We start from the raw sequence: 24,940 nt of genomic DNA on the forward strand, positions 1-24,940 counted from the left end.
GCATCATACACTTACCGATTTTGTAAATAATGACAAAGGAAAGCTGGGCATCATATATAATTAGGCCTGGAGTACACTACACGTTTTTTGTCCTGATTTTCCGCCAATTTACAGTCTGGAGAAGTTGACACTAGTTGTCGAAAGTCAGAGCCAGTCTGCAGATTTGATAGTTGACCGATTCAACAGAAAATCGCATAGTGTATGATAGTCACAGACTCCGGTTTTTTAGCTTCAGACTCAGATTCTATCCAGTTGGAGGATATCAAAAATGTTTGATATTTTCAGCCGATTTTAGAACGCATATTGTTTCCATTTGTCACGCGTCTCCAAGGCTCATGTTTCTGAGTGAGTTTGTTGTGCTCGGAACAACTTTAAAGTCTGGTAGTGTATGATCCTCGGTCATGTAGTGTATGATGCCCAGTTTTCCTTTGTCACGATTTACAAAGTCAGTATACAGCCAGGTCCATAAATATTGGGACATCGACACAATTCTAACATTTTTGGCTCTATACAGCACCACAATGGATTTCAAATGAAATGAACAAGATGTGCTTTAACTGCAGACTGTCAGCTTTAATTTGAGGGTATTTACATCCAAATCAGGTGAACGGTGTAGGAATTACAACAGTTTGCATATGTGCCTCCCACTTGTTAAGGGACCAAAAGTAATGGGACAGAATAATAATCATAAATCAAACTTTTGGTGATGCTCTGCCAGGCCTCTACTGCAACCGTCTTCAGTTCCTGCTTGTTCAGTTTTGTCTTCAGCAAGTGAAATGAATGCTCAATCGGATTCAGGTCAGGTGATTGACTTGGCCATTGCATAACAGTCCACTTCTTTCCCTTCAAAAACTCTTTGGTTGCTTTTGCAGTATGCTTTGGGTCATTGTCCATCTGCACTGTGAAGCGCCGTCCAGTGAGTTCTGAAGCATTTGGCTGAATATGAGCAGATAATATTGCCCGAAACACTTCAGAATTCATCCTGCTGCTTTTGTCAGCAGTCACATCATCAATAAATACAAGAGAACCAGTTCCACTGGCAGCCATACATGCCCACGCCATGACACTACCACCACCATGCTTCACTGATGAGGTGGTATGCTTAGGATCATGAGCAGTTCCTTTCCTTCTCCATACTCTTCTCTTCCCATCACTCTGGTACAAGTTGATCTTGGTCTCATCTGTCCATAGGATTTTGTTCCAGAACTGTGAAGGCTTTTTTAGATGTCGTTTGGCAAACTCTAATCTGGCCTTCCTGTTTTTGAGGCTCACCAATGGTTTACATCTTGTGGTGAACCCTCTGTAGTCACTCTGGTGAAGTCTTCTCTTGATTGTTGACTTTGACACACATACACCTACCTCCTGGAGAGTGTTCTTGATCTGGCCAACTGTTGTGAAGGGTGTTTTCTTCACCAGGGACAGAATTCTTCGGTCATCCACCACAGTTGTTTTCCGTGGTCTTCCGGGTCTTTTGGTGTTGCTGAGCTCACCGGTGCGTTCCTTCTTTTTAAGAATGCTCCAAACAGTTGTTTTGGCCGCGCCTAATGTTTTTGCTATCTCTTTGATGGGGTTGTTTTATTTTTTCAGCCTAATGATGGCTTGCTTCACTGATAGTGACAGCTCTTTGGATCTCATCTTGACAGTTGACAGCAACAGATTCCAAATGCAAATAGCACACTTGAAATGAACTCTGGACCTTTTATCTGCTCATTGTAATTGGGATAGTGAGGGAGTAACACACACCATGGAACAGCTGAGAAGCCAATTGACCCATTACTTTTGGTCCCTTAACAAGTGGGAGGCACATATGCAAACTGTTGTAATTCCTACACCGTTCACCTGATTTGATCACCTCAAATTAAAGCTGACAGTCTGCAGTTAAAGCACATCTTGTTCGTTTCATTTGAAATCCATTGTGGTGGTGTATAGAGCCAAAAATTTTAGAATTGTATCGATGTCCCAATATTTATGGACCTGACTGTATGTATGATGCCTAGTGTTTTAAAAATCTGTTCAGATTTGAAAAGTCATGTAGTGTAATCCAGCCTTTAGAATTAATAGTCGTTTGAAATTTGTAGATGTTTTGTATTTCTTGTGCTGAGAATATTTAATTCAACTCATTATCTTCTCATCAAACTGTTCTGTTAATTGGTACAGTATTTTAAATGTTGAAATGTATTTCCTTTCAAATTTGCACTGTTTTACTTCAAAAACTGAATGATTGCATTTTCAGTTTTGTACAGTATATGTAGAGACTTTGTATTTTGTCTTTCAAAATAAAACTTTTAATTTACAATTGTCAGCAGCCTTTAACACTATAATTTTTTGTTTTTTAATAACCTGTAAAATAAGTGTTTCTCTGTAGAACTTTTAGGATAGTATTTTACTTTTAGCACTTTATTGAATGCGTTTCATCATAATCTAGGAAAAATCTGTGAAAGGACAGTGTTCCTCTGTACACTGTTCAGTGATATCACTTTTTTTAATTGGTCAGTAAAAAATCCATAAAATAACAGTTTTACACTGTTAAAAAAATAAAGAAACGGTCAAATGACTGGCAGTAACGGCTGCCAAACAAAAACCATAAAACTGAAGTAAATAAAAAATGGGACAAACCACGCTCATATTGATGTAATGTGGAATACCATTCATATGCCTTAAATACGGGATGATTCTATGTTAATGTCAAGCCTTGTTTGCAAATATGTGCTAATATTGCCAACTTACAAAATAATGACAGACTGCTGATATTACTGAACTCATAGTGTGAAATATCCCAAAACATTGCTTTTGGTACCATATAAGAGTCATAATTTGCTCAGTCAGTTGTTTGTTCTCTCACTTTTGTGTACATACAACAGACCCAAGTAAATGTTTAGAGATTTTTCCTCACTGCCTTTTAGAATTAACACAAAATTGTGCAATATCAGTTTTGTCTTCAGAAGATAAAAGCATAGCAATTTGGGTGGGCCCATGATCTTCCATCTAGCACCACAGTAGAACCAATGTGACATCTACATTAGATATGACAAACCTAACACAAACTATAACAAGCGGTTCATAATGTGTTATGTATAATTAATTATTTGGACATTTAACTCCTCTTCCTTTTGTATTCACAGGTTGATAACAAATGTAGTAATGGCCAGTTTCGATAGGGATGTAATGCAATGTTTGTCCACCGTTGGAGGCTGACAAAAATCAGGTTGACATCAGAACTTAATGTAAGATTGACGTCAACCTCTAATGTTGGATAGATGTTGCATTTTTCATTTTCAACCAAAATACAACATCTGTCCAACGTTGGGTTCTGACGTCAATCTGACGTTGGGTTCTGACGTCAACCCGATTTTCATTTTCAACCAAAATACAACGTCTGTCCAATGTTGGGTTCTGACGTCAATCTGACGTTGGGTTCTGACGTCAACCCGATTTTCATTTTCAACCAAAATACAACGTCTGTCCAACGTTGGGTTCTGACGTCAATCTGACGTTGGGTTCTGACGTCAACCCGATTTTCATTTTCAACCAAAATACAACGTCTGTCCAATGTTGGATTCTGACGTCAATCTGACGTTGGGTTCTGACGTCAACCCGATTTTCATTTTCAACCAAAATACAACGTCTGTCCAACGTTGGGTTCTGACGTCAATCTGACGTTGGGTTCTGACGTCAACCCGATTTTCATTTTCAACCAAAATACAACGTCTGTCCAACGTCGGAGATTGACGTCAATCTGACGTTGGGTTCTGACGTCAACCCGATTTTCATTTTCAACCAAAATACAACGTCTGTCCAACGTCGGAGATTGACGTCAATCTGACGTTGGGTTCTGACGTCAACCTGATTTTCATTTTCAACCAAAATACAACGTCTGTCCAACGTCGGAGATTGACGTCAATCTGACGTTGGGTTCTGACATCAGCCTGACGTTGGGTTCTGACGTCAACCCGATTTTCATTTTCAACCAAAATACAACGTCTGTCCAACGTCGGAAATTGACGTCAATCTGACGTTGGGTTCTGACATCAGCCTGACGTTGGGTTCTGACGTCAACCCGATTTTCATTTTCAACCAAAATACAACGTCTGTCCAATGTTGGATTCTGACGTCAATCTGACGTTGGGTTCTGACGTCAACCCGATTTTCATTTTCAACCAAAATACAACGTCTGTCCAACGTTGGGTTCTGACGTCAATCTGACGTTGGGTTCTGACGTCAACCCGATTTTCATTTTCAACCAAAATACAACGTCTGTCCAACGTCGGAGATTGACGTCAATCTGACGTTGGGTTCTGACGTCAACCCGATTTTCATTTTCAACCAAAATACAACGTCTGTCCAACGTCGGAGATTGACGTCAATCTGACGTTGGGTTCTGACGTCAACCCGATTTTCATTTTCAACCAAAATACAACGTCTGTCCAACGTCGGAGATTGACGTCAATCTGACGTTGGGTTCTGACGTCAACCCGATTTTCATTTTCAACCAAAATACAACGTCTGTCCAACGTCGGAGATTGACGTCAATCTGACGTTGGGTTTTGACATCAGCCTGACGTTGGGTTCTGACGTCAACCCGATTTTCATTTTCAACCAAAATACAACGTCTGTCCAACGTTGGAGATTGACGTCAATCTGACGTTGGGTTCTGACGTCAATATGACGTTGGGTTCTGACGTCAACCCGATTTTCATTTTCAACCAAAATACAACGTCTGTCCAACGTTGGAGATTGACGTCAATCTGACGTTGGGTTCTGACGTCAATATGACGTTGGGTTCTGACGTCAACCCGATTTTCATTTTCAACCAAAATGCAACGTCTGTCCAACGTCGGAGATTGACGTCAATCTGACGTTGGGTTCTGCCGTCAATCTGACGTTGGTTTCTGACGTTGGTTTCTGACGTCAATCTGACGTTGGGTTCTGACGTCAACCCGATTTTCACTTTCAACCAAAATACAACGTCTCTCCGACGTTGGGGTCCAACGTCAATCTGACGTCATATTGACGTCCGGTGCCTGCTGGGGCGAGTTATAAAGTCAGAATTGCGAGTTTATATCTCAGAATTGCGAGTTATAAAGTCAGAATTGCGAGTTATAAAGTCAGAATTGCGAGTTTATATCTCAGAATTGCGAGTTATAAAGTCAGAATTGCGAGTTTATATCTCCGAATTGCGAGTTTATATCTCAGAATTGCGAGTTATAAAGTCAGAATTGCGAGTTTATATCTCCGAATTGCGAGTTATAAAGTCAGAATTGCGAGTTTATATCTCCGAATTGCGAGTTTATATCTCAGAATTGCGAGTTATAAAGTCAGAATTGCGAGTTATAAAGTCAGAATTGCGAGTTTATATCTCAGAATTGCGAGTTATAAAGTCAGAATTGCGAGTTTATATCTCAGAATTGCGAGTTATAAAGTCAGAATTGCGAGTTATAAAGTCAGAATTGCGAGTTATAAAGTCAGAATTGCGAGAAAAAAAGTCAGAATTGTGAGATAAAAAGTCGCAATTACCTTGTTTTATTTTTTATTCATTGGCGGAAACGGGCTTCCATATTTCCCAGATAATTAACATCAGTTTTTCATGAGTGTCTGTTACTTAGCCAACAGTTTTACAGCCTGTTCACTGACAACCATCTGCTCAGAACAAGTAGTCTAGGCCTAGTCATATTTTCGTTATCACACGATGACTGACATATTGTCACATTATAAATATATCTCTCTCCAATAGGCTTAATAATTTTATTAGCACTAAATTAATTCAAGTGTATTGCATAGTTGATGTTATAAACTTTTAAAATCATGTCATATTTTATAATTATATCCTGGCCATGGATGCATTAATCATTGCATCTCGGATAAAAGGCAACTAAGCATCCTTTCATTCACCCTGAGAGGAAAGCCCCCCAAAAAGGGCAGGTTAGGGGGGGGCTCTTCAAAACTTGAGAGCCCTGTAAGTGTAATAAGCCTTGATAAAGAACTCAATGCAGTACTTATCCTGTCGGACAAACCCAAAGTCTACAAGCACTTCTCAGACAGTGTGGGAGTACTGGATCTTCTATTAAGAAATGGAATCTAAATGCGAGAAAAAAAATCTGACTGTAAGACTATTTCAGTGTAAAAAAGAAAACTCCTGGAGGGAAACTGTCCTGTAGAGTTTAGGTCCAACTCACCCACCTGGAAGTTTACAGTAATACTGAAGACCTTGATTAACTGGATCAGGTGTGTTGTGCTGCGTTCATGCCATCTTGTAATTACCATAGGCTCAAGATGGCAACATGTGATATTCTATTCAGAACCGTTTACATCCTTGGAAAGGGAATAATGCATTTCTATGGCACCACTATCAATGGCTAAATGGATCTGCAGAGGTCAGGTGGTACAGTGGTCACATGATACAAGCAGGCACTCTCAGAAAACTCATTTTACAAGCTGCAATTATAAACTCTGGGGAAATAAACACTTGAAATCTGAAATCACAATTACGTGAACACACCTTTTAATTAGAGTTGTAGCTGAACCCTGCAGGACAGTGGCCTTCCAGGAACAAAGAGTTTGAGACCGCTGCCTTAGCTTCTCTGTTGCTCGGTGTAAAAATAATATAAAGATGCGGCCAGCTTTCTAAAGTCATTTTTACCCTCCTACAAAAATGTGGACTATTCAATAAATATACTTTAATTTATCTTTCTTCAGAAAAAAATTGAGCCAGGGATCTCTGGTTGAGTTGACACAGAATGACCCCATGGTCTTTTGGATTATTGCAAAACATAAGCTGTGTGTACGCTGTTAGCCTTGTGGGCAGCGTGCCGGCATACAGCACCGTTGTGCTTCAGGTCAGTGCGTGTTCGAGTCCCAACTCGAGGACCTTTCCCAAACCCAACCCCCCTCCCACTTCACTTCCTGTCACGTCTGTCGCAAAAATGCCAAAAATAAATCTTTAAAAAAATTAATAAAAAATATACCCAGCTCTGTCCTGGACCCCATCTGGCACCAACTGAGGCCTTCTGTACTGCTCCTACCTTGAAACATCCTGTCCCAGAGCTCCCTTTGTTGTCAAAGTCAATGCTTCCACCATTGGCATAGGGGTAGTGCTATCAAGGTGGCAGGACAAATACTTTAAACTTCATTCATGTGCCTTCTATTCCAAAAAGCTCTCTCCGGTGGAGCAAAACTATGACAGGTAATCATGAGCTGCTGGCAATCAAACTCGCCTTGGAGGAGTGGAGACACCGTCTGGAAGGGGCCAGCCAATCGAGGTAATCACAGACCACACAACCTCACATACCTCTGTGATGAGAAGTGCTTCAACCACAGACAAGCCCGCTGGGCTCTCTTCTTCACCAGATATAACTTCCCCGTCACCTACTCTCCTGGTCACAAAAATGTAAAAGCAGATGCTCTGTCAGAAATGCACTCTCCTGATACCTAATCCAGTTCTCCTGAACTTATCTTCAGCTCTCTCCAGTGGTCACTGGACGATCAAATTGCTGAAGCCACTAGAACTAGAAAGTCAGCTCTGCCGGGAGGTCCTGAGGGACGCATTTATTTACCATCCACCCTCTGAGGGTCCCTCATGGACTGAATACCAAAGTTCTGAACCAGTTCAAGGAACGAAAACCGGAAATGGAACGATATATTGACAGGAACGGAACCAGAAACGGCAATGAAATCACATTTTATAGTTCCGAGCAGAACTGAAAATTTGAAATGGCCATTAAATGGTTAATAACATTATTATATCGTTTCATTTATTATTTGAAATTTGCTGTGAACCAATCATGAATTCCAGTAGTATGGTCTATGCAAATGTGACTGATGCATCCAACGAGTGAAATACCTGCTCAGCTGTGAACTCTTCATAAGTAAGTCACAATGGCAATGCACCGGCATTAGAGTTTATCCAAGGATAGTGTTACACTATGGATTCAACAGATCTTATGCACCTGCAGCACTTCTGTGAACAGAGAAACAGAATGAAACTATAGGCTTGCATAAAAAGGAGGAATATATAGGCCCACACAAAATATATTTCATGAGTTTCGGTTATATTCAAGCATTAACAGATTTTTTCTTTTGTTTAGCAGCCTAGCCTGCATTTGGCCAAAATCTAGAAAAAATGCTGTATTGTCTGTAAGCATAGCGGGGTAAGATACCTGGACTGCGTTTCCAGAAACCTTCTTAACGCTACGTCGTTCTTAAGCTATACCTTAAGCTGTACCTTATCGTTAATACGTGTTTCCCGAAACCATCCATAAAAATCCTGATTACAGATCCTGGGTACCTCGAGATGACATTCTTGACATTCAACTTTTTTGAGAAATGTTGCTTGGGCACTTTCCTGTTGAGAATGGGTAACACATTTCTATTTGGATACTTTAGATCGGTCCTGGACCCTGTGTCTCACTTGGTTGCCTGTTGACAGCAACGTTGCCCAAAAAGTTGCCCCATGTATCATCAGCCCAAGGCTTTAAGCATGTAGCCATATCTTTAGCAACATCATTTTTATGACGTGCTAGTTTTATCACATTTAAGAGATTTTTGTGCTTGCAGGTGCTTCTGGTGTGAGACGATGGAGCAGCATCACTAATCAATGTACACGTACGTTAAATTGAAATACTAAATTTGTCTAATTATACATTTTATAGTTTAATAATAATTCTCTCCCAGATAAACCTACTGTGTTGCAGCTGTTGAGAGGGCAATTCTGGAGGCACTCAACGAACTGGACATGAAGATCAGTCATCTCACTTCAGTGGTCCAGTCCCTTGCAGCAAACAGCCGTTCCAATGCTCCAGTGCTGCTGGTGGTGGACAGTGAGGATGATGTCTTTCCTCTCAAAACCATGGAGGAACTAGACAAACTGGAAAGACAATTATCAGAAAAGGCAATGATGCAAAAGATTGTAAAAATCATTGACATTTGTAGGTTTAACAGTTATAGTGAAGTAAATAATGTCTATTCTATACCCGGTTTCACAGACAAGGCTTAAGGATAGTCCCAGACTAAAATGCAAGTGTGAGCTGTCTTAACTGAAAATAACTTGCAATGACATACCTTACAATACGTCAGTGCCATTGTTTTGTCTCAAGATGCACACAGCATTTTTATAAAAGGCAAGGCAAGGCAAGGCAAGTTTCATTATGTAGCACATTTCATACACAGTGGTAATTCAAAGTGCTTTACATAAAAGAAAGTGAAATAGACATTAAAAATCAATAAAAACATGGAAATAAAAATAATAAAAACAAGGAAATTTAAGATGATATAGAAATTGATTTAAAATGAATTTAAAGAAAATGATTATAAATAAAATTCATTGCAGTCAGTTCGGACATATAGCACAGTGCTCATTCAACAAATGCACAGTTAAACAGATGAGTTTTGAGTCTTGATTTAAATGTGGCTAATGTTTTAGCACATCTGATCTCTTCTGGAAGCTGGTTCCAACTGCGGGCCGCATGATAGCTAAAAGCAGACTCCCCTTGTTTTGTGTGAACCCTTGGTATTTCTAACAGACTCGATCCTAATGATCTGAGTGGTCTGTTCGGTTTATATTCAGTGAGCATATCAGCAATATATTTAGGTCCTGGGCCATTGAGTGACTTATAAACAAGTAAAAGTACTTTAAAATCAATCCTAAATGTAACTGGAAGCCAGTGTAAGGACCTGAGGACTGGTGTGATATGCTCAGATTTTCTGGTTCTAGTCAGAATCCTGGCAGCAGTGTTCTGGATGAGCTGCAGTTGTCTAATGGTCTTCTTGGGAAGGCCTTTGAGGAGACCATTACAGTAATCCACCCTGCTGGTGATAAAGGCATGAACACGTTTCTCCAAGTCTTGACTGGAAATAAAACATTTAATTCTTGCAATGTTTTTGAGATGATAGTATGCTGATTTAGTTACTGCTTTGACATGACTACTGAAACTAAGGTCTGTCTCCAGAATCACCCCAAGATTTCTGACTTGATTTTTAGTTGTTTGACCCCTAGAGTCAAGGTATGCATTCACCTTGAGAACTTCATCTTTGTTTCCAAATGCAATGACTTCAGTTTTCTCCTTGTTTAACTGAAGAAAGTTCTGGCACATCCAACTGTTAATTTCATCAATGCATTGGCAGAGGGGGTCAATGGGGCTGTAGTCATTTGGAGATAAGGCTAGGTAAATCTGGGTATCATCAGCATAGCTGTGATAGGCAATTTGGTTCTTCATCATTATCTGACTTAGTGGGAGCATATACAGGCTAAACAAGAGCGGTGCAAGAATTGAGCCTTGTGGGACTCCACATGTCATGGCCGTCCACTTAGACTTATGCTCTCCTATACTCACATAATAACCTCTCCCTTCTAAGTATGACCTGAACCATTTGAGTGCCATCCCAGAAAGCCCGACCCAGTTTTCCAGTCTCTCTAGAATTATGTTATGATCGACAGTGTCAAACGCAGCACTAAGATCTAGTAGTACCAGCACTGATATTTTGCCAGAATCAGAATTGAGGCGAATATCATTTATTATCTTAATGAGTGCTGACTCTGTGCTGTGATGTGCTCGGAAACCAGATTGAAAATTGTCCAGATATCCATTTGAGTTTAAGTAGTTGTTCAGCTGATTAAAAACTACCTTTTACTTTACTTACTTTACTTACTTTTGTCATTTAGCAGACGCTTTTGTCCAAAGCGACTTACAAATAAGAAAAAGTAACTAAAACTAAAAAGTTACAACTCTATAAATACTATCTACCCACATATTTAAGAAAATAAAGAAATTAAATAAAATTAACACATGCATATAACAACAACATTTCAATAATAAACATATCAATGAATAAATTAAATAAAAAGCTACTACTATCCCTTGCCGGTGTCCCTGCCCGGTGGAGTCGCACGGTAGAGTCGATGGTCTTTACACTCTTTACTTTTTTACTTTTGTCATTTAGCAGACGCTTTTGTCCAAAGCGACTTACAAATAAGAAAAAGTAACTAAAACTAAAAAGTTACAACTCTATAAATACTATCTACCCACATATTTAAGAAAATAAAGAAATTAAATAAAATTAACACATGCATATAACAACAACATTTCAATAATAAACATATCAATGAATAAATTAAATAAAAAGCTACTACTATCCCTTGCCGGTGTCCCTGCCCGGTGGAGTCGCACGGTAGAGTCGATGGTCTTTACACTCTTTGGTCTTCACACTAAGAGGGCTTCACACGACGACTGCCGCGACCGCTGCCGCGGTATAATAACCTTTATTATACCAATCTAACAAATGATCATTTCAATTCAGCTGGACCCACTTTCCTGTTTATCAACTACAAATGGCCAAGCAAGTGCACACACTGACAAGATACACGATACAGTACGAGACCAAACGCGATTTTTACCTTTTAAATAATCTTACCTATGAAAGGAAGATTTGATATGGGTCTATAGTTGCTCAACATGGTGTTATCAAGATTGCGCATTTTCAGAAAGGGCTTAACAACTGCAGTTTTGAGGGAGTTTGGAAAAGTCCCAGAAAGAAGTGAGGCGTTCACCACTTCTAAGAGATCAGCTTCTAAACAGTTAAGCACATTTTTGAAAAAGGATGTGGGAAGTGTGTCAAGATAGCAGGTTGAAGATTTAAGGTGCTGTACTATTTCTTCCAAAATTTTGTTATCAATTTTTTTTAAAACACACATAGTCACTTCTTTTTGAAATTGCGGTCGAATCTGTGTGACCTCTGCATAACTTGAGGATGTGCCAATCTCCTTTCTGATATTATTGATCTTCTCAGAAAAGAAGAAAGCAAACTCATTGCATTTGCTGTCGGAGAGCATTTCACTGGGAATCTGACTTGGGGGGTTTGTCAGTCTCTCAACAGTCGCAAAAAGAGTGCAAGTGTTGTTTAAGTTACTGTTTATAAGGTTTGAAAAGAAAGTCTGTCTAGCTGTGGCTAGTTCCACATTGAAAGCATGAAGGCTGTCTTTATAGATGCTATAGTGAATTTCGAGTTTCGTCTTCCGCCACATCCGCTCAGCTTTTCTGCATTGTCTTTTCATGCTCTGAACTGCTGTTGATTTTCTCCAAATTGATTTTTGTTTGCCCGTCTTCTTGCTGACCTTTATCGGGGCAATATCATCAATAACATTCTTAATTTTTGAGTTAAATGACTCCAGGAGAAGATCAACAGAGTCTGCAGAAATGCTTGGTGTTAATGACATTGCCTTCATAAATAGCGCACTTGTGTTCTCGTTAATGCATCTCTTACTGATAGAGACAGATCTAGATTCAGTGGTGACTGAGATCAATATATCAAAGAAAATACAGAAGTGATCAGATAGTGCTACATCCTTAATAACAATGGATGAGATGTTTAGACCTCTACTGATAAGTAAATCTAGAGTGTGTCCACGATTGTGTGTGGGTCCGTGCACATGCTGACTCAGGTCAAAAGTGTTTAAAACAGTTATAATTTCTTTTGTAGTTTTGATTTCTGCATTATCTGTGTGAATATTAAAATCCCCTGCAATAACAAAACAGTCAAACTCTAAGGAAATCATTGATAATAGTTCAGTGAACTCATCAACAAAGGCTGGAGAATATTTTGGAGGCCTGTAAATAATGATAAACAGGGTGCGTGGAGCACCTTTCAGCACAATACCTAGATGTTCAAAAGACAAATACTGACCAAATGACATTTGCTTGCACTGATAAACATCTTTAAACAGAGCAGCTACACCTCCACCTCTCCTAACAGTCCTGCAGACACTTATAAAATTAAAGTTAGGAGGGGCTGTTTCATGAAGGACTGTTGAACTGCAGCTGTCTTCTAACCATGTTTCATTTAGAAACATAAAATCCAGGTTGTTTGTGGTTATTAATTTGTTGATCAGAAATGATTTATTTTTAAGTGAGCGAATATTTAAAAATGCTAACTTGATGGAATTACATTTGGTCTCTATAGCAGTCTTGGATTGATGCATTATAGGCCGCAGGTTAGATGGGTCAGCCGTACGGCTTGAGGAGGCCTTAGACTTTCTATCACGTGATAAAACAGAAATAGGCATGCTGGGTTCCTGCTTTTTCTGTAAATATTTGTGAATGTTGCTGCTAATATAGCGGGGACCCGACACATATCACTGAGAGCTGTTATCAGTTGTTTTTGGTTCACCTACACCAGATGGAGAGGAGTTTGGGCCCTGTCGTTGTGGCAGCGGCCGGAGAGCTCTCGCAGGAGGAGGAGGGTGAGCTGGGCCTGCAGTTTTTGGTGGTTGTGGGGCCCCCCGTTTTTTAGTTGATATCTGGGGGCTTGCAGCGAAAGAGTGGGAGAGTTTGGTCCCAGCATACACCAGTTCCTCCATTTTCTGTGAGAAGCTTAGAAGTGGGGATGCTGGAGAGAGGGAAAGTGTGTCTGGTGAGCAGGGCTCTGGCTCTGGTGTTTCCTGTGACTGTGATATGTCGTTCTGGCTTCCCTGGCTGTTTTCCAGAAAGTCGTCCTTGGGTGCTGAGTCTTGGAGCTGTTGTAATACGTCACAGTCTGCATGTGATGAGCTCTGTGGGCAGGGCTCAGCTGGGATGTCCATGAGCAGTGCTTGTTGTGGCTGCGTGGTGTTATCAGTATCCTTGTGGGATGTGTCAACCACATGTTGACTCAAAAGCTGACATGAAGTCCTGTGTTCACTCATATTCTGTCCAGGTGTGTCTGTGCCATTCAGGCCGAGTAGATTGGCACACACCGCTGAAGGATGACAGAGGGAGAAATAGATATTGTCCTTAAGCACTCTTGCACCGAGTCTGTTTAGGTGGAGGCCATCCAGTTTAAACAGTTGTCTGTGGCCCCAGAAAAGATTGAAGTTGTCGATGAAGTTGACTCCTTTTATACTGCAGGTTCTTTGTAGCCATGTATTTAGCCCAAGCAACCGTGAAAACATGTTAGTTCCCCTTGCTGGGAGTGGTCCACTGATGAACGACTGGACTTCAAGACTTTGAAGAGTTTCAAAGAGTTCACTGAAATCCTTCTTAAGGAGTTCTGACTGCTCCTTCCGAATATCATTCTTCCCCACATGGATGATGACTCGATTTGCAGTCTTGTGCTTCATCAGAATGTTCCGAAGTTCTTTGTTCACATCAGAGACGGTTGCTTGAGGAAAGCAGCATGTAGTTGTAGTCCTGCAACTGATGTTTCTGATAATAGCGTCACCCACTATCAGAGTCCTGGGCTCGGCTGCGCTCTGAGCTGAAAGCCGCTGTCTGCTCGACCTTGAGCGCCTGTTAGTAGCGATGTTAGCAGTTGGCTGATTCGATCCGTGTTTAGGCACATTTGCGGATTCCTCACCCACATTCATTAATGCTTCAAATCTGTTCTCAAGATGTATTGGGGGTGGTAGGATACCAGTGTTTACAAGTCTTGTCATAGCCGTATCTGGGGTAGAGGATGCTACGGCAGCAATACGAGATACTCGTGATAATCTGATGTCTCGATTGCCTTTGGGTCTCGCTCCCTGTTTGTGCCATCGATTTGTCTGTCGATCTATTTCGGCTTTTTCCTCTACATGTATAAACTGTTGAGATTCACTAGATTCACAGGACTCACCGGCTGTATGCTGAGGGGGTCCATGATGACCATCTGCTCTGTGTTCCACCTGATTTGGAAGTCCAGCAAGTAACTTTGTTTCAAGAACCACAATCCTTTGTAGAAGTCTGTGACAGTTTCTGCAGCAAGTAGATTCCACGGGAGGCATTTTCTCTGGTCTGTTTGGATGTAGACAGCTGTGTTTTTCCGTCTCTGGAATGTAAACTGCTGGGAAAGAATCTTAATTTTCCCCAAAAAATGTGTTGTCTGAGCACTGTGCTGATCTGCTGAAGTTAAAATCTTAGAGAGATCTGAGAAAAGTGCAAAAATAGGGAGCAAAGCGTAGAGCAAGTGCAAGAGCGTCCGAACAGTAGCAAAGCCGGAAGAAGGTAAGACTAAAAGCAAAACTAAGACCTATAGACCTGATTTAAACTAATCCCTGTCCAGAGCTGGGGTGCGTTTCCCAAAAGCATCGTTAGCCAACTATGGTCGCAAGTTCCGTTGATACCTGCATAGTTCAATGAATCGGTGTTTCCCGAAACCATAGTTCAAACGACGGAGATGCGACCATGTTCGGAAACAGTCGTGACTAGACAGTTCGTTTCCAAAATGATGTATCATACTATGGTGGTTAATCAGCGAGTTACGTCGTTGTTCGGGAAACGCACCCCTGGGTAGTAACTGATTACATGTAATCTGAATTACGTGATCAGATTCCACAAATTAAGTACTTTTAATTAGATTAAATTACATTTTAAAATACTCGTAATCAGACTACAGTAACTTTTTTATGGCTTACATGATTATTTACATAATAACAATAGATTATTCAGAATTTAATTCCCCCCCAATTCCTCTTTTTCATCTTTTAAATTTTCCTTTCTAATATAGCCTGCTGCTAATATACAATCAGAAAGGCTTCGGGTTTTGTGGACATTCACACAGAGATCAGTCATTAGTCAGGTGGCAACACAGCGTTTACAAATCATTTCAGCTTTAAGAACATTGCATCTACTGATGATGAACACATTCATTTTTGTTTGAATCATTACCCTGTAGGTTGTTTAACCATGTATTTCTATGTCTTTGGAAGGCTTTTGTCTTTCAAACAGTAAAATGCACAAATTCAAAAACTTTTTTGTCATTTGATCCTCTTTCACCTAATATATTTACTTGAACTACTCCTGAGATTTTTAAACAAATATTTTAATAATTAAGTATCACTTTGGTATGTTCATTGGTTCTCTGACATTGCTTATGGTCACATGAAATGCATGTAAACAAATAAAATATTGATTTTTTTGATTATAAAATGATTATAAAATGCTTTATTTGTAATATTTTTAACATTTTATATATATATATATATATATATATATATATATGTGTGTGTGTGTGTGTGTGTGTGTGTGTATATATATTAATTGTGATTTAAATTATTATTAGCAGTTCCTTCACAAACACCAGTTTGGGAAACCTTGATGTAATATAATGTTTAATGCACTTCATGCTGTTAATAACAAGAGCTCAAATATATTTACTTAATCTTTGTATTTTATGTCCATATGGTACTTTGATTATCCTATTTAAATCAACGTGATAGACAAGTTAGGTCAAAAATAATTCTAAAAGTAGTTACATTACATGATTACATTATTTAAAACGTGTAATGTAATGGATTTCATTGCTAATACCCAGCTCTGTCCCTGTCTGTGAAACAGGGCCATAATGTTTGTGCTGGTCTGTAATGTTTTGAAATGACCTTTTATTTTTTTAGGTGAACAGGTTATCCATCAGCGGAGGACAGAAGCTAGTTAATGCATTATCTAATGTTAACAAATGACACCATATTGTAAAGTGTTACCTGTGCATGCAAAAATAGTATGCAATAACTGTTGATACAGCTCTATAAAGCGTGATTATTCCTCGTGAGCTTTTCATACAGACTTAGGCCTACATAATATATTTTTATATTAAGATGCATGTGCCTACCAGCAGATATATGCCGTTTAAACAGTTAAAATGTTGTTTCATACACACAAAAGCATTTTAGAAATGGAAACTTTTGTTTTAACATTAACACAATTAGGCTAAGTGACCGAGAACTGTTGATGAACCACAAAATCTGCTGTTACCTCGACATACTTTTATCTGTTTATCTGTAGCCGACTCCTTGGTTCCTTGAATCTGACCAGCCCAGTTTTCGAAGTAGACTTAATATACAATTATTAATATTGGACTCAGGCTGCCCCCCCACTAATGTTTTAGTGTTGAGAGTCACAGTAAAAGAACCTGAAACCGATTACATAAGAGACAATAGCAGCGAAGTTTAAAGTTTTTATGACTGAAGCAGAATTTCAGCACCACTGGAAATGAACAGCGACCAATCAAATTGAAACCACATACAAGAAGTATCTTATATTACATCCTAAAACGCTGACATTAAAAACAGTTGACAAGCATTAGCTGCACATCTCTATATTAATTAGATTTTATTAGCATAGGCTGATCCTATGATCCATAACTTGGCCCTCGGGATCATATGAACAATTAAATAGACGTATGAGACGAAATAAATGTCTTATTTTACGTTATTTTGCGCAGTTAATGCATGGATTTGTTTGGGTCGGCGTGCACTTTATACAAGCATGAAAAATATGACTAATTCAAAATCATTTCATTGATACTGACACCGAGACTTTATGGCTTTACTAAAGGACGGATGTTGCAAACATTATTTATGCAAATTCATAAGAACCCAGTTAAATAAAACATAAACGCACACATCGCACAGACGTCCCCGCGACGTACCTGTGCTATCTGGGTGCATTCAAAATATCACAAACGCTTCTCAAAAGCAAACACATTTGCCATAATATTCTATTTTTGGAGATATCATATACACACTTATTCAAAACCTAAAGCTCTTCTTTCATGAGCTCCTATGTATATTTCTGTACAGGATCAAGATATAGACACCATCACAGAATTAGTAATGGTTTTACTGGTTATAATGGGACTTGTATTGGTTTTAATGGAAACTGTAATGGACCATGTGAGTCTCTACTGGTATTGGTCGCCTTCTATTGGTGGCTTGTTAAAACCAATAAATCCTAATGGAATATGTCTCAAAAGACTACATTTCTTAATGGTTTTAATGGTTAAAAGTTGATGAGTTGTACTGGTATTTGTAGTGGAAACCATTAGAATTTTCTGTGATGGTTTTATTGTTTTTATCAGCAGGGCTGTTAGATTTTTGTGTGTAAAATAAATAATTGTGTGTTGTGTTTTTTTCAAAAAAAGTGTTTTATGAAATTGAAAACTGAGTCAAAGGCTGAGAATTAGTGTCTGGTTTTGTAGATTTGGTGTGAGCTTCTGGTGTTTGAGTGTCAGCTTTCAGAAACTGTGACAAGTAAAGATTTTGTGTGTAAGCATTTGAAAAAAACTGTAATAAATCGTGTGCAATTGCTATCCTACACATACTAGTCAAAAGAATACCACACATCATTTATGCACATAAACATGATGAAACGACTTAGAAGTAATAATGTACAATGTAATGTATTAATTTACATGTAATAATGTAATTAAATACTTGCAAATTCAATGTTTCTTGGGAAAAAAAATGTTTTGGTCCGAAAATGAAAATCTGAATGGCCTCTACTCTCATATGAAATATAAAAACAATAATATTTGAATATTAGTTTAGGAAAAATATTTTTTATGGGTAACTAAAATGTTGTCTCACAGTCAGTTATGGGTCATAAGAAGATTTAAGAAAGATATTGTCTTGACTTGAATAGCTTTGTAATTTTATATATATATATATATATATATATATATATATATATATATATATATATATATATATATATGTACACTCACCTAAAGGATTATTAGGAACACCATACTAATACTGTGTTTGACCCCCTTTCGCCTTCAGAACTGCCTTAATTCTACGTGGCATTGATTCAACAAGGTGCTGAAAGCATTCTTTAGAAATGTTGGCCCATATTGATATAGGATAGCATCTTACAGTTGATGGAGATTTGTGGGATGCACATCCAGGGCACGAAGCTCCCGTTCCACCACATCCCAAAGATGCTCTATTGGGTTGAGATCTGATGACTGTGGGGGCCATTTTAGTACAGTGAGCTCATTGTCATGTTCAAGAAACCAATTTGAAATGATTCGAGCTTTGTGACATGGTGCATTATCCTGCTGGAAGTAGCCATCAGAGGATGGGTACATGGTGGTCATAAAGGGATGGACATGGTCAGAAACAATGCTCAGGTAGGCCGTGGCATTTAAATGATGCCCAATTAAAGTGAAGTGACATTCAGTTATTGGCACTAAGGGGCCTAAAGTGTGCCAAGAAAACATCCCCCACACCATTACACCACCACCACCAGCCTGCACAGTGGTAACAAGGCATGATGGATCCATGTTCTCATTCTGTTTACGCCAAATTCTGACTCTACCATCTGAATGTCTCAACAGAAATCGAGACTCATCAGACCAGGCAACATTTTTCCAGTCTTCAACCGTCCAATTTTGGTGAGCTCGTGCAAATTGTAGCCTCTTTTTCCTATTTGTAGTGGAGATGAGTGGTACCCGGTGGGGTCTTCTGCTGTTGTAGCCCATCCGCCTCAAGGTTGTGCGTGTTGTGGCTTCCCAAATGCTTTGCTGCATACCTCGGTTGTAACGAGTGGTTATTTCAGTCAAAGTTGCTCTTCTATCAGCTTGAATCAGTCGGCCCATTCTCCTCTGACCTCTAGCATCCCTTTTCACACCATTCTTTGTAAACCCTAGAAATGGTTGTGCGTGAAAATCCCAGTAACTGAGCAGATTGTGAAATACTCAGACCGGCCCGTCTGGCACCAACAAACATGCCACGCTCAAAATTGCTTAAATCACCTTTCTTTCCCATTCTGACATTCAGTTTGGAGTTCAGGAGATTGTCTTGACCAGGACCACACCCCTAAATGCATTGAAGCAACTGCCATGTGATTGGTTGATTAGATAATTGCATTAATGAGAGATTGAACAGGTGTTCCTAATAATCCTTTAGGTGAGTGTATATTCTAGTGTGATTTTAAAGTTTTCTTTAGGGGCATTTCTGAAGCTGCCATTTTTGTGGAAAAAACTGTTAGAAAGCACTTTATTATCCAATGACAAACTGACTGAATTGAAGCTGCATCGCTGTCTTAATTTAAACTTTCAATATGATGACATATATCATACCTAAATATTCTTATAAACTGATCACTGAGTTTGGTGTTATTGAATGTCAGAGGCGTGTGTAGGCTATTAATTCAGTAACAAACCCACAATTCATTTCTGGTGCATACACACTGTGTACATCTACATATCAAGTAGGCTGAATTCAGGTAAAGTGGGCCACTTTTTGTAAAACGTGTAATTTGGATACCTAGCTGTTTCTTTTCTTTTTTACTTTAGTTAATTTTAAGGTCCAGCAATAATATTTTATTTTGAATTCAGTTTATATGAAGTGTTGTGGAAGATATATCAATAAACATTTTGAGGTCACGCCAGACAAATTTCTTTTCAGGTAAAGTGGGCCATCCCTTATTTAACAAAAAAATATTAAAATTACATGATTAATTAAAAATTAAAATAAATAAAAAAACATTATTTATTAACACATTATAAGACAAACATATTTAACAATGTATTTAACAAATCCAAAAATATACAGGTTAAGATTAATAAATCATCCTCATCTCAATTCATAAGTGAAATTCCTAACAACCGAAAGAACATGTTGTGTTGACATTAAATTTGATTAAATCTGAATATCAGAATATTCATAAATCAGAATACTGATCAAATGAGCTCAATGTTAAATGTAAAAAATGTAACCACAACACAAGCAACAACAAATGAATGAGGAACGTTTAAAATGGAAACCATATGTAAAAAAAATCTATGTTCTCTAAACACTTTAAATGAACTTTAATTGTGTCCATATCTTAAACCTTCTGCATATATATTTTGCTCTTCTCATCCTTTCTTCACTCCACAGATTGAAGTTCATGCCTCGACTTTCTTTCTATTCTCTCTTTCCTTTCTTCCATCTCTGACTTGAATTGCTTGACTGCAGACTCATTTCTGTTTTCAAAAAAGTAAATAATACATGCCAACTAAAATAACCAGTGAATGTCAATTTAATAAATTTGAGTATAATTACTGAAGGTTAAAGGTCAGCCCACTTTACCTGAATCTCACTGGCCCACTTTATCTAACACATTCAGCCAAAGTGGGCCAGCAATATTTAAACGCCTTACAAGGAAACTAAAACATGTTTAAACATTTTGTTCTTTGCATTTTATTCCTTGTTAACCGTGAAAACAAAAACAGCAGGACCTGTCCCAATAAAATTAGCTTCCATTTAGTGAGCAATCTTACAATTTAGAAATGAAAATCTTATGTCGAAGGGTTTTCTATACCTTTCACCCTGACACAGTCCTCCTCTGAAGTGTTGCATCAAACTAAACTATTTGATCATTTAGAGAAAAAAATATTGTCCCTTTAATTAAGAACCATATTGTTATGCTCTGAAACTTAAATGACCCACTTTACCTGAATTCACCCTATTTTTATTTAAGTAGATAGAAATAATTGTCATGTCTTAAAAATCGGTAAGTTTGAGCTTATAGCTGTTTTGGTGCAGTTATTATATTTTAGAGGTGTGTGTGTTGTTTGTGTCGAGTGTGGCATTCAGTAACAAACCTCCAATTCCTTTTCGATTATTTTATCCAAAAAAGTTTTTTTTTCCAGTTTTCTTCAAACATATTCTAAAGACTTATCTTTGTGCTGTATCTGCTGTATTTGTGGCTACTGTCTAAAAAGCAACAAAGCCTATATAATGTTGTAAGCGCATGATATATTCTGCCCAACATGTATAAAATAAGCAAGGTGCATTGCATTATCATATTTTTTTGACATGGCTAATGTGTGGTGCAGTCATAATCTTCAGAAATTGCTCCCACAATTCCCAGTTGAGCTCCGCAGCAGACCAACTGATGGTCAAAACGGCATTACTGAGTGCATAAAGTGTGCACTCAGAGCAGGACCATGAGGATGAGGCCTTAGCCGTGTGAAATGCTAGCTAGCCAAGTAGCTCAAATTCTACAAAGCACTATTATCATTCCTCAGCGCCCACTGGTATGATATAATGGGCTCCTTCACATGGCATGTGTTTGCAAGAGACTATTTTCTGCAACGCTGCCATCAAAATGTAACTATATTATCGCTCAGCTCTCTTTACATGAAGTTTGATATCAAAGTATGTACAACTTGAGCCACATAATATACTTGCATGTGTTCTGTGTAGGCTCCTATTGCTTTTCTTTGGACTGTTATGATGAAGTGTTTCCTGTGCTGTATTTGTAGTCAGTTTATAGTCTTTGCCCTTGATTAGTCTGATTGCTCCAGGTGTCTTAACTTGTTACCCCCTGTTTCAGTCCTTGTTGGCTGGTTGTTGTCCAAAGACAAACACAAGGAACCTCCACAGAACACATGTGGTACTTGCGTATACAGCAAATCTCAACTGCTGGATTGCTTGAATCATTGCAAAACGTAAACTATATTCTCTCCCAGCTTCAATCTGCTAAATGCAACTATAAGGCATGAAGATATATGAGATATTATAAACATTAACATCATGATTTTCTCTAAAGCTACTTTGAAACAATGTGTAGTATGAAAAACACTATGCAAATAATTGTTTATTTACATAGTGGACAACATTTAGGCTCATGAGCTACCAAGATGGCAGATTTAAAGTCAGATGGCTTTCTACAGAAATACTATCGACCTCTTTGACTCCAACAGATGTGTTGTTGGCGATACAGTCAGAACATTATCATTCGTGAGCATATTAAATGAAATGGCACACTTCAGTTTTGAACTATATAGATAAATACTTTGCAAAACAGAACTGATGCTTATAAAATTGCTTCACAAGCTAAAGACCGTTTCAACACTGGCTACAGCAAACCGGGTCCAAATCACATCTGACCGAACTTTGAGCTTTGCATTACAATACCTGACCTTCTCCAGTTTATGCTGTAAACACAAATCATGTGAAAGTGCCTTGAGACCTCAAATGTCATGAATCAGTTCTAATATGAAAACAAGATATTCATAAAGAAGCAAAGCCTCATTTTTTGACACTTCTTGTTGTATTGGACTGTACCAAGGCAAATGTGCACACTTGAACGGCAAGTAGCAGAACATTGAAAAATTATTTCTATTTTGTTGTGGACACAAAGTTTGCTTGGATACTGATTTTACAAAAAATGCTTTTGTTTCTTTCAGAGGCATTAAGTCCAAACAGAATACTGAACAGTACTGTATTTAACCCTTCTAGGCACATCAGAGTAAAGATGAACACAAACTTTTATTTTACAGATGGTGCAAAACTGAAATGATGAATCGACAATAAATGAGATGTGAAATTCTAAAGGCAGCAAAGTAAAAGAAAAAAGCCTAGCTTATGTACACAATTTATTCGATACAAATAAAAAACAAAACACTCTTCTTTTTAAATTTCATATCATCAAAACATCAAAAAGGTCATAAGAAATAACGGCAGAGTTGTCCAGCAGCGTACAATCACACGAGGCCCTGATTGGCTTGTAGTGTTTATAAGTCATGGTGAAAGCGTAGCAGCGTGGAACGGAGCTCAGGAGCTGATTGGAGGGATGAGATCAGCTGACTAACGTATCCTCGCAGGGGCTGTGGCAGCGCTCCAGATTTTGCTGCTGCTGAGTCTGAAGCTTCAGAATGAGCTCCTTGATCTCGTCCCGCTTGGTTTTCATCCGTTGCTGCGGAAACCAATCCAATAAATTCATTGGGAGATGAAAGCTTGGAAGAGGTTTCTGGGGGAAAAAAAACAAAAACAAACAATAAAACTATCAATTATTGCATTTGTTGCCAACTCAACAGTCAGTTCAGTTATATTTATATAAGGGTCACTAGAGTGTCTGAATGTAAATGTCTTTTTATTCATCAGCATGTAATAATTTTCTCTTCCCCTAAAGCAACTTCTTTGCTAACATAAGTCAATATGAGTGGAGAAAAATGTAATTAATAATTTACTACAGTACTGTTGTAGAGGTGATTCATCTGTAGATCATTTCTTTGTTTAATCCATAATTATAGTTATTCCACATTCTGCCCAATGTTGTCCTTCAAATGACGTGCAATTTGAAGTTAATGAAAACGAGTATAGTGGATGTATTTACAACCTGAATTCCAGAAATGTTGGGACGTTTTTTTAATTTTAATAAAATGAAAACTAAAAGACTTTCAAATCACATGAGCCAATATTGTATTCACAATAAAACACAGAGAACATAAATATTTAAACAGAGAAATTTGACACTTTTATCCACTAAATGAGCTCATTTCAAATTTGATGCCTGCTACAGGTCTCAAGTTGGCAAAAAAGCGCTGAAAAAGCAAGACATTTTTTTAAAACATTCAGGTGGGAGAACATCTAGCAACTAATTAAGTTAATTGACATCAGGTCTGTAACATGATTAGCTATAAAAGGGATGTCTTAGAGAGGCAGACAAGGCCGAAGACCTTTGTTGGATACCCGTGGTCTTCGGCCCCTCATACTACACTGCATCTCTCATCGGCATGATTCTGTCATTAACATTACTAAATGGGCCCAGGAATACTTCCAGAAACCACTGTCAGTAAACACAATCCGCCATGCCATTGGCAGATGCCAACTAAAGCTCTATCATACAAAAAGGAAGCCATATGTGAACATGGTCCAGAAGCGCCGTCGTGTCCTGTGGGCCAAAGCTCATTTAAAATGGACTGTTTCAAAGAGGAAAAGTGTTCTATGGTCAGACGAGTCCAAATTTGACATTCTTGTTGGAAATCACGGACGTCGTGTCCTCCGGGGTTAAAGAGGAGGGAGACCTTCCAGTGTGTTATCAGCGTTCAGTTCAAAAGCCAGCATCTCTGATGGTATGGGGGTGCATAAGTGCATACGATATGGGCAGCTTGCATGTTTTGGAAGGCACTATGAATTCTGAAAGGTATATAAAGGTTTTAAAACAACATATGCTCCCCTCCAGATGATGTCTATTTCAGGGAAGGCCTTGTGCATTTCAGCAGGACAATGCAAAACCACATATTGCAGCAATTACAACAGCATGGCTTTGTAGTAGAAGAGTCCGGGTGCTGAATTGGCATGCAGTCTAGATCTTTCACCTATAGATCTTTCTAGATCTTTCACTGTATCACGATATCAGTGTTTCATATCGGTCGATATCGATAATTATTGATTTTATTTTAAGGTGGTACATCAAGTTCGTGGTATTACCAGTCTTGGCGGGGA

General features: G+C 38.5%; 1 protein-coding gene across 1 annotated transcript in view; it reads right to left on the minus strand.

The window, feature by feature from the left end:
• Positions 1-23,130: 23,130 nt before the first annotated feature.
• LOC306843653 (sentrin-specific protease 6-like) overlaps positions 23,131-24,940 on the minus strand; it is a 37,312-nt gene continuing 35,502 nt past the window's right edge. The window contains 2 exon segments of the mRNA XM_079375246.1: positions 23,131-23,300; positions 23,302-23,462. Coding sequence (XP_079231372.1) covers positions 23,267-23,300; positions 23,302-23,462 — 195 coding nt within the window. The 3' untranslated portion in view covers positions 23,131-23,266.

The sequence above is a fragment of the Barbus barbus genome (assembly GCF_936440315.1).
Source record: "Barbus barbus genome assembly, chromosome: 24".
NCBI classification, from domain to species: Eukaryota; Metazoa; Chordata; class Actinopteri; order Cypriniformes; family Cyprinidae; genus Barbus; species Barbus barbus.